The sequence below is a fragment of the Bombus affinis genome, chromosome 2 (assembly GCF_024516045.1).
Source record: "Bombus affinis isolate iyBomAffi1 chromosome 2, iyBomAffi1.2, whole genome shotgun sequence".
NCBI classification, from domain to species: domain Eukaryota; kingdom Metazoa; phylum Arthropoda; class Insecta; order Hymenoptera; family Apidae; genus Bombus; species Bombus affinis.
Genome location: NC_066345.1, coordinates 13,403,015 through 13,413,936, shown reverse-complemented (window position 1 = coordinate 13,413,936; position 10,922 = coordinate 13,403,015). Strand labels below are relative to the sequence as shown.

Below are 10,922 nucleotides of genomic sequence, written 5' to 3'. Positions count from 1 at the left end.
TCCCTCTGTAAAAGTTATCGTTTTCATAACTCATCTCGTTCAAGGAGGGTGGTTCACACCAGGGGTTGACCGACCAATGAAAATATGTCCCTGTTACGAGAGGATCAGCAAGGATTAGCTAGAAGATTTAGGACAGTCTCTTGGTTACTGTTCGCTAAACGTCTAATCCGAAAATATGATTATCTTTCTACCGAACGCGCTTTAAGCACATTAGTACTCTATAGCATAATATTTTTAGAATCTACCTTATAACACAACCATAACTGAGAATCACTAGACATCAAATACGATGAATAATCGCTTCAGCTGTATTTTCTATTCTGAAAACATTAAAGCTAATAGTATTATGCGGACTGTTTTCGATTTGCCTGTCAATCTACAAGAGAATAATTATATATAAATGAAAATAAGAAAAAAGACGTTATATGAAGTTCTGCTTGATCGTAAAGTTATAAATGAATATTGAACGTAGCTTGAAATACATGTAGAAGCGGATTCTGTATCATAGGATATGAAAAATCGACCGTGTGTAATATATCTGCATTTACATAATACTATTACGTATAAAATACAGACTGCAATAGATTAAAAATTCACCTATTAATATTCAGCATAATTCTACTATATCTCTTTCTTAATTTTACTTGTAAATTATGATTCTATACTTTAGCAACAAAAATTGAAAATATTGTGTATACGTATGTCTTGAATAAAAGTACGTCATATTCTGTTTACAGTCGTAAAATGTATTTCTTTCTTCTTACTTTATATATATACGTTCTTGTATATCTAAATTTATCATAAATGCATAAACATCCGCGGTCTAATACATTAGTATGCATAATTTTTCGTTTCGTAACATCTTCTTAAAATATTGCAAATGTTTGAAAGATCGAAACATAAAAATTTAAAAATCACGTCAGGGTTAAAAGTTGTCGCCACAATGAATAAGGAAAACAGTAATAGTATGTGAACTTTATCCATGCTTTCATTCATGAGAAAATTCAATTTCACCCCATGTCGCCACTCTTTACGGTAAAAAGCTTTCGGATGATTCACTTTTCTCCATATCATTCGAGAAAGAAAAGGATAGCATACGGGGCAAACAAGTGTCTCATCCCCTCTGAAAGAAACATAAGAATGCAAGATAGTACGGATATGCTGAATTCAGCGAATTCGTGGTACACCCTTGGCAATGTAGTCGACGATGAACAAGAACGAACTTGTGTTCCGGCTCATCGCGTGCTGAGATTACAAGTTGGCCGAGTTGCCATCCACGCAAAGAAATGGAAACAGCCTTCTTATCTTGGGACAACTACGTAAATCTCATAAGAACGCTTTTCATAATTTCAGTCGAAATAGTTCCAGTTTCTTGTGAAGAAAAAGATTCTCAGCTACAAAGTATCCTCCGTGATTTTCTTCCACTGATCGTTTAATTAATTCAAAGGACAATAAAAAATTATACGTCTGTTTTATCCAAAAGAAATAATAATTGCTTGTATTTATTTCCTTTTTATCTTGAAACTGGTGCAAAGAACTTTAGAATGTATCACACTATTCCACAACTTGAAATGTTAATAAATACCCTAATATGAAAGGTTTATTGTATTTATTACTGAATAATTATTATTATCTTGGCTTTTAAGACCATGTTTCACTTTATCTGTTATTTTAATCTCTCGAATAATATATTCAAAGTTACTGCCGTCAAATCTTCCATTATATTAAACCTTTCACGCTTTATAATCCGTAGAATATTTCGTAATGATTAAAATGAACGAAAATTTATCAATGCTGAGTCCAAAGAACAGAGTAAATAACGTAATAATCTTCAATTACATTCTTTTAAATATTTATCCAATATAATGTTCGTTATTTGTAACCAAGAATTATTGTTAATATATGAAACAGAATTCCTTTCCGATTTATTACTTCCAATCATTTCTGTATTAATGCTATTTGTAATTCTAGTTACTAATTATAAATTTCATTAATTACCGTTCTAATAATTAATTTTAATGTAAAATGAATAAATGTGCAGCATTATTATCCCGAAATTCCATGTAAGTATCGTAAAGGTACCCGTTTGATTATATGCACGAATACGAACAGATTAAACGCCAATTAAACTGCAAACAACACAACAAAATTGCGTCATTTCGTTATCAGCTTATTCGTAAACAAGCTTTTCAACGTCTGCTGCTGTAATCAACGTTCGGCATATGCCGTGCTAATCTGGATGGTCAAGAATTACTCGAAAGTTCAAATACGGCGAAATACAATGAAAGATACGTTTCCGCTACATAGCTTCAGCATTAGTTTACGGTTCCCAGGGGCATGCGAAGGGTTGCGGATCATGCTTATAAGAGCCTGTAACGGGGAGTTGGGTAATGTCGCGCCCTACGGAGGGTGGCTGACTCCAAGTTATAATTGCTATATGTTAACCAACGTAGACAGGTGGGGAAGCGACTCCGTACATATGGAACGTTCTTGATACCTTTCAGGTAGGCACTGTTACGATTATTAGCACAGCAATTTATGGCAATGTATATTTAAACGATGATTTTCAAGAAGAAGATATTGTGTAATAACTTTTGTAACTGATTGGGATATTAATAGATATTTAACGTATTTAAAAGGCACGAGGGATTATGTTGAAAATAACAACGTGAGTTCTCGCTCGCCATCTATATGCTGACGGCTAGTTACAAAAGGAGTAACTAGAAGTTATTCCTAGGCACAGTCGATAGACCTGATCGATAGTTTTAGGACCTCTCTTGCCTTTTCTTCTTTCATTCGTTTGTGACCCTTCTAAGTGTGTGCAATAAAGGTTTTTCTGCTCCGAGAAGTGTGGATTTATTATCTATATAACATAATAATAACTAACGCGATCCTACCTCTAAAACATAAAATAACAACAGATTATTTGGAAAGATAGTTAGCGCTTTTTATATAGATATTTAAGACAAAATTCATAAGAACGAATTTTATTATGAAATTTATTAATTTAATAATATTATTAAATTTTATTATTATTATTATTATTGTTACTATTATTGTTACCATTATTGTTACCATTATTGTTACTATTATTGTTACTATTATTGTTATTATTATTGTTACTATTAATGTTACTATTATTGTTACTATTATTGTTACTATTGTTACTATTATTATTATTACCTTATTTCACGTATATTTATGTGCTACATAATATGAACAAAAGAAAGAAAGTTTAAAAACATTATTACCATTGCCAGTGCGTTATGGTTATAGCGTCATAACCAGCAAAAATGGGGAATGAAAAGCGTTAAAACGTCCTAACTTCAATTTCCACGGCAAATGAAATTGTTTACTAAAAGGTATAATTTACATCTCATGGCTAACATATGTACATGCTCGTTAATGAACGTTGCAACACCAACTGGTTTTCTATAACATTAGAAAATAATTGATCAGGATTACTAGATAAATGATACGATAAAATAGAATTTTTCGGTATTCGTACGAACCAAGGATAGACGAAACGCTGAGTGAAAGTTTCTGAGTGATAATTTCATTTATTGTAATTTCTGTTTCATAAAACTCAGTCTTACGTGCGTTTACTCGTTAAGTTTTTTCTTTTATACTCGGACGTACATGAAAGTTAAAGATTCCAAAGTACTCCGTTATACCGTGATAACCGACTATTGTTACTATTGTTACTATTGTTACTATTATTGTTTCTATTATTGTTACTATTATTGTTTCTAATATTGTTTCTATTATTGTTTCTGTTATTGTTTCTGTTATTGTTTCTATTTTTGTTGCCATTTTTGCTTCTATTTTTGTTTCTATTATTGAAAACTTGAATTTCTAAAAGTTTGAAAATTTTAATTTTTGAAAATTTAAATTTTTAAAAATTTGAAAATTTGAAAATTTGAATTATTAAATATTTAAATTTTTAAAAATTTGAAAATTTGAAAATTTGAAAATTTGAATTTTTAAAAATTTGAAAATTTGAAAATTTAAATTTTTAAAAATTTGATAATTTGAATTTTTGAAAATTTGAAAATTAGAAATTTTGAAAATTTGAATTTTCAAAAATTTGAATTTTTGAAAATTTGAATTTTTAAAAATTTGAATTTTTGAAAAATTGAATTTTTAAGAATTTGAAAATTTGAAAATTTGAATTTTTAAAAATTTGAAAATTTGAATTTTTAAAAATTTGAAAATTTGAATTTTTAAATATTTAAAAATTTGAATTTTTGAAAATTTGAATTTTTAAATATTTGAATTTTTGAAAATTTGAATTTTTAAGAATTTGAAAATTTGAAAATTTGAATTTTTAAAAATTTGAAAATTTGAAAATTTGAATTTTTAAATATTTAAAAATTTGAATTTTTGAAAATTTGAAGTTTTAAATATTTGAATTTTTGAAAATTTGAATTTTTAAGAATTTAAAAATTTGAATTTTTAAAAATTCGAAAATTTAAAAATTAGAAAATTAGAAAATTTGAATTTTTAAAAATTTAAAAATTTGAATTTTTGAATTTTTGAAAATTTGAAAATTTGTTTCTATTATTGTTTCTATTTTTGTTTCTGTTATTGTTTCTGTTATTGTTTCTATTTTTGTTTCAATTTTTGTTTCTATTTTTGTTGCCATTTTTGCTTCTATTTTTGTTTCTATTATTGAAAACTTGAATTTCTAAAAGTCTGAAAATTTTAATTTTTGAAAGTTTAAATTTTTAAAAATTTGAAAATTTGAAAATTTGAATTATTAAATATTTAAATTCTTAAAAATTTGAAAATTAGAAAATTTGAATTTTTAAAAATTTAAAAATTTGAATTTTTGAATTTTTGAAAATTTGAAAATTTGTTTCTATTATTGTTTCTATTTTTGTTTCTATTTTTGTTTCTATTCTTGTTTCTATTTTTGTTTCTATTATTGTTTCTATTATTGTTTCTATTTTTTTTCTATTATTGTTACTATTATTGTTTCTATTATTGTTTCTATTAGTGTTACTATTATTACTATTATTATTATTACCTTATTTCACGTATATTTATGTGCAACATAATATGAACAAAAGAAAGAAAGGTTAAAAACATTATTACCATTGCCAGTGCGTTATGGTTGTAGCGTCATAACCAGCAAAAAAGGGGAATAAAAAGCGTTAAAACGTCCTAACTTCAATTTCCACGGCAAATGAAATTGTTTACTAAAAGGTATAATTTACATCTCATGGCTAACATATGTACATGCTCGTTAATGAACGTTGCAACATCAGCTGGTTTTCTATAACATTAGAAAATAATTGATCAGGATTACTAGATAAATGATACAATAAAATAGAATTTTTCGGTATTCGTACGAACCAAGGATAGACGAAACGCTGAGTGAATGTTTCTGAGTGATAATTTCATTTATTGTATTTTCTGTTTCATAAAACTCAATCTAATCAATTATTTAATTTAATTATATTTTAAAATTAAATATTATGGGTCGTTTTTCCTGGACATGTTTTTATGTAATTTTGTTAAATAAAGAGAAATTGATTCACACTAATTTTCATGCAATTTGTTTGCATGACTATTCTACTTCAATATCACAAAAGATTATTTTTTTTAAATAATGTTGATAAAAAGTTAGAGAAGTTGTAATATTAAATGGAATTAATATAAATTATTTGGTTTTCTATTTTTAAATAAAATATAGTAATACAGAGTATATAGCCAGGAACACCTTTCTCTTTTTCGCCACAGTAAAAGAATTCTCATCTTCTAAAATTTTCCAAGTAAAAAAACATTTGTTACTACAAACAATATGATTTTATTTATACAAAAGTACTATAGAACTTGTTCAGTGAAATATATAAGTAGTATAATATGTACACTATTTTAATTTACAAATATAAATTAAATATTTAAACTATCTTTCTTTATAATTTGCGTGAAACTGTTCCAACCTGCTCAACCATTCTCTCCATGCTGTTTGTAAGGCATCACCCTTCAATTCATGAATACTTGCAGGTTCACCACTTGTATAAGCAACAATAACCAAACCTTTATCTATCTATTAGTGAAATTACATAATTTGCATAAAACTATTTGAATGTCTTTATATATTACTTCTAAAAGGTAGTTACCTTAGATGAATACTCATTAGAAGCATTAATAGCTCCAATATGAGCAGCAACTTGTATAGGTGTGTCATGAGTTGCTGCAAGCGATGTTTTCCGTGTCGTTGACCTTTTCCAGTAAATTAAATATGTGTGACCCCTAAAAAAATACTATTTTAAACTATAAAAATGTAAGTTTCAAATTAAAAACTAGTATACTATACTGATGACCACATGATAAGTTATATTTCCTCGTAACGATAAAGGCAATCTCTGTTATACCTAAAGGAAGCAATACAATCTACGATGCTTTTGTATCTCAATGTTGGATGTATTACAGTTATCTGAGTTTTATCAAAAATTTGTATTTTGTCTATTATTGGTTTTACACTAAAGTATATTGGTTTGATAAAAGATGGAATTTTAGTTCCTTCCTTTGAAAACATCATTTGTGCATAAGAATGAAATAATTTATTATTGTTCAATATACCTAAAATACATAATAGTCGCTGATATCTAAAGTTCTCATTTTTATTATACAAATGTTATACCTTTACAGTATGTCTTAAAATATTCTTCTCCACATATACCAATCATATCTTTCTTCCACCACTCTAAAGCAGTTTTTACTTTGGGAGATATGGTTTCGCTAAGAACATGTGTTACAGTTGGAATTTTTAAATCTTCATTATCTTCAATATGCTGTATTTCACAACTCTCAACTATCTCAAAACCAAAAATAGATACTGGTTTTATGTTTACCATTACTTTAAACTTATTTACAGATTTTAAGTTATTTGTTTCAGAACCTCTTTGTTGCTTTTGTAACATAGCTTCCATATTATTGATTTGTTTATGCACATCACCATCAATATCAGAGTCTGTAGTATCCTGCAGTTTAGATGTATCTTCTGTTTTTATTGTTCCATTGCTTGTCTTTGAATCACTCATACATTTGATTAAAAATCTATTTTCGTTGATATTTAATTTTAGAACTACTCCATTTACACTTTGTAGAATACTTAATCGTAACATATTTATAGAAAAATAGTAGTCAGAACAACTATAGCTTTATTAATAAAAGAAATATATGCATAATCTTATAAATCAATTTGGTAACATTTTATATGTTATAACTATACTATTATTTCTTTCTGACACTTACTAAGTAATTTCAGGAAGGTTAGAACAAAAACTCTAGCACTATTTTCAATACCTTGTCATGCCATCTATCGGTCACTGTGTTGCCTATTTAATGAGTATTTTTTTTCTGTCGATAACAAAATTTCCACTAAAAATCATTATCCTCCTTTGACATCGTTGTTATACGTATTACATACCCGGTTATCTTATATATTTTCTTATTTTCTTTAAAAAACAAAAACTATTTTCATGATATTAAAAACGAAGGTATTCATCTCATATTAACTCATATTAATTCAATTCTTAAAAACAATTCTTAAATATATCACTTCTTCCACATTTCATGTGATTATCATATAAAATGTATCATTTAAATTTGTAGTCAAGTCACGTCAAACGAAATGTATTAAAAATCTTTGAAAATATATGTACTCGTAAATTTATTAGAATCTGCGTACTATAAGTTTAAATTATCTTCGGATGGTGAACTGGTGTACTTTAAGAAGAAGAACGGTCCCAGAACCCCAATGGCTACACATCACCACAGCCAATGAACGTAAAACGTAGCCGTAATTTATCAGGCTTTACACGGTTCGGTTCGTTTTAGCTCACGATCGCAATTTCGAAGTTAGCCGCTTATCAAATTACCGGGTATCAATCTAATGATGCGGAGTGCGACCCTCTTCATCGATCTTGCACAATAACCCTGTCCGCGATCTCTGATACCTTTCGAAACTAATCACTTAGTAATATCTACGTGTGTAAACTTATAAGAAATTTGTTCAACTTTTGCCGACTGCGTTCCATTTACGTAATCGTAGTGGTATAATTACTTTTACAACGAAACAAACGAGAAAAATGCCGATCAAATCAACCTACCTTTATATCTTCTGCTTTTCAGATTCCTATCGAGCTCTAGAGTTGAGTCACATGATATTAAAACCGGCGATGCATATTGGGCGAGCCATTAATCAATCAGAAAATATTGCATGGAATCGTTCTGACGGGAAATATTTATTGCATTTTGAAAGTTGTTTACAAAACTTTGAATAATGAAACTTTTACTTTTCATTAGGTATTCTATTCTCTATTTGAAAAATCGTCATCCCTTATATCGAAATTCAAATATATATTTCGATGAATTTAGGGGATCATTTTAATAATTATTTTGTGAAGTTATAATATAATATAGCTGTAACTGGAAATCACGAATTCATTTATCAATGTTCTTTCGTGATATTGGAATGGACCATTTCTGAGATCTTAATAGTGCTTTTAGATGGCATCCTATATATTAAATCGCTAGCGCTTCTGCATGATGATATACGGGTTTGAATTTCAATTTACGAAAATGTGTTTGAACAGTACAAACTTGTTCTTACCATAATCTTTACAATAAAGGGTATAAAAATTCATTTTATATTAGATAGTGTAAATTGTAATAAAACGTGGCATTAATTCATTTAAAAAGTCGTGTTAGAAGAAAGATAATCGTAACAAAGATTTCTGATTTGATGTAGGAAATATTTGTAATAATTTTCTACACGAATCATTTACTTTTTCATAGAGAGTGCAATTCTTTGATAATAAATTCAATATATAGATAATGTTGTGTCACTTCAATATCCCTATTTTTCATACGCAGAATATTTAGTCCAATTCGCTATTACTTGATGTCCCTACGCAACACTCAAGGGAGGAAGCATAAGATGCAATATAAAAATTTGCATTCGTAATTTTACGTAACGATGCAACCGAAAACCGTCCTCTTAGTACGTTGTAATAGTGAAAGTTACACAGTATAGATGAAATTCGAGATGCGCGGAAAATACGAGCTAACGTCTCGTATTGAAATTCTTGTTAACCGACGTGCCAACTGAATCGAGTGAGAAAGGATCATCGTATAAAGCACGGCGTGACGCGACATCTCAAAGAAGCTCATCCACTTTTGGAGCATCCGATGCCATCCTTAAGCTAACCGTAAATATAATACTATATAATAGGAGAAGAACATGATAAGCCATCACTTTAGTTTTTACGAGAGTATTTTACAGTTGGATACTTCGTCGTACATGTTATCAAAATTATCTGAATATATTTATTTCATTCTCCCTGTGATTTTAAAAATATTACTTGTCATAATATTTTATAATAATAGTAATAATAATAATAGCACGTGGTACTAGGCATACGAGAAGTTTACTCGAGAAAGGAAAATAATCAACGTAACACTTGGCGATTTCTTTAATTAAAAATTCGTGTGCGCAAGAGAACCTGTATACGTTACTCTCTAAGTTTGGTGGAAACGACTGCTTGAATTTCGAGCGGTCAAACCGATTTCAAAACCAGGAAGAGTAACAAATCTATTGCTTTCGCGTATGAATGACGATTTCGTTATGGTATCTATTACTAATCTTCACAATTGACCTATTTTATTCCAACCGAATTGACGGTACCGTGCGGCTAATATCATGGCGGTGGCCGGTAGCCTCGCGTTGAAAAATTTTCGTGACAAGACAGCGACGGGAAAACAACGTATTAGAAAGGCGTGTAGACAAGTGCACACACACGCGTAATTCAACTTCGCCGGGATGCGATACCGCAAGAAAAAGGCTCGAATAGTATAAAAGGGGTGTATTCTATCCGACCTGCATCAGTTTCAGTCGCGAACCAACCGTCGCTACACATTACATTGCACTCGCAACATGAAATTTCTCGTGAGTAATTCCTTTGAAGTTGTACTCTTTATTTTGTTATACTATCTATTCATAATAATGTTAAATTACTGTTTCGCTTTAATTAGTAGTTAAATGTATATGGTACTTACACGATGCTAACAAATAAGGGTCTAAACCTGGAATTTACCCTAATATCTTGAATTACTCATTGAAAGCAGCAAAAAATATTTGATTGGTATTAAATATAATTAAACAAAGCTGTTAACTAACAAAATTACATTTTCGAAGGAAAGCATAATTTTATATTTTACGAGGAACTTAGGTGTTTACGTCGAAGTATATAGGTATTACGAAGTATACTTGCAAGATTATTACATACAACTTAACTTTCTATTTTCAGATTGTTCTTGCTATCTTCGCTTTGGCATCTCCCTTGTATGCCCAATCTGAGGAAAAGGTAATCGAGAAAAGAGGCATCAGCTATGGTTTGGGAGGTGGCTTAGGTCATGGAGGTGGCTTAGGTCATGGAGGAGGTAACGAAACGGAAAATTTTACTCTAATCTTATGTATTCTAATTTCTGCAAGGGCTACTCCTGTTCTCTAAACAATAGGATATGTTTAATAATTCCTATATTTATATTATAAAGATGATCTATGACTTGTCAGTTTACTAATATGACAAAAAATTCTTTTTATTTTTTACTTACAGGACTTAGTAGTATATCATACAGCGTTCCAGTAGTCACCAAAAGCATCCGTATCTCTAGCGGTGGACTTGGAGGATATGGTCTTGGAGGACATGGTCTTGGAGGACATGGTCTTGGAGGACTTTCCAGAGGACACGGTGGTGGATGGTGAAAAAGCCAATGTTAACTGTTCTGATCTTATGGTATTGCTTCTTTTCACGTATTGGATGGCGAAAGGAGCTTTTGTACTGCAAACCGTAAAATAAATTTTTAATAATTTTGTAATCAGTGTTATTACTGTTTCCCTGTTATAC

At 29.4% G+C, this 10,922-nt stretch overlaps 2 protein-coding genes and 1 long non-coding RNA gene across 4 annotated transcripts; 2 read left to right on the top strand and 1 right to left on the bottom strand.

Moving 5' to 3' along the window:
• The first annotated feature begins 2,226 nt into the window (after positions 1-2,226).
• On the top strand, positions 2,227-2,848 carry LOC126927339 (uncharacterized). Its single transcript, XR_007715395.1, has 2 exons — positions 2,227-2,504; positions 2,620-2,848. It is a non-coding gene; the product is annotated as an uncharacterized LOC126927339 (long non-coding RNA).
• A 2,940-nt stretch (positions 2,849-5,788) lies between these two features.
• On the bottom strand, positions 5,789-7,316 carry LOC126927124 (mitochondrial genome maintenance exonuclease 1-like). 2 transcript variants are annotated; one of them, XM_050743468.1, is made up of 4 exons: positions 6,653-7,316; positions 6,384-6,591; positions 6,129-6,261; positions 5,789-6,020 (listed from the first exon to the last, which is right to left on the bottom strand). In XM_050743468.1, exons 1-4 carry the CDS (start codon positions 7,134-7,136, stop codon positions 6,015-6,017), a joined length of 831 nt encoding a protein of 276 aa, XP_050599425.1. In that variant the 5' UTR covers positions 7,137-7,316; the 3' UTR covers positions 5,789-6,014. The 2 variants fall into 2 exon arrangements, with proteins under 2 accessions (XP_050599425.1, XP_050599424.1); XM_050743467.1 differs by having other exon boundaries at positions 5,789-6,055; positions 6,653-7,313.
• Positions 7,317-9,859: 2,543 nt separating this feature from the next.
• Positions 9,860-10,893, top strand: LOC126927269 (acanthoscurrin-1-like). Its single transcript, XM_050743520.1, has 3 exons — positions 9,860-9,961; positions 10,323-10,455; positions 10,632-10,893. The coding sequence occupies exons 1-3, from the start codon at positions 9,950-9,952 to the stop codon at positions 10,778-10,780; spliced, it is 294 nt and encodes a 97-aa protein (XP_050599477.1). The 5' UTR covers positions 9,860-9,949; the 3' UTR covers positions 10,781-10,893.
• Positions 10,894-10,922: the final 29 nt, after the last annotated feature.

Excerpts from the sequence above, each read along its gene's own strand:
- LOC126927124 (XM_050743467.1), bottom strand. The coding sequence starts at position 7,136 with ATGTTACGATTAAGTATTCTACAAAGTGTAAATGGAGTAGTTCTAAAA. Across the intron at positions 6,592-6,652 it reads TTTTAAGACATACTGTAAAG|GTATATTGAACAATAATAAA; the intron begins GTATAACATTTG and ends TATGTATTTTAG. Across the intron at positions 6,056-6,128 it reads CTAATGAGTATTCATCTAAG|ATAGATAAAGGTTTGGTTAT; the intron begins GTAACTACCTTT and ends TTTCACTAATAG.
- LOC126927269 (XM_050743520.1), top strand. Across the intron at positions 10,456-10,631 it reads TGGCTTAGGTCATGGAGGAG|GACTTAGTAGTATATCATAC; the intron begins GTAACGAAACGG and ends TTTTACTTACAG.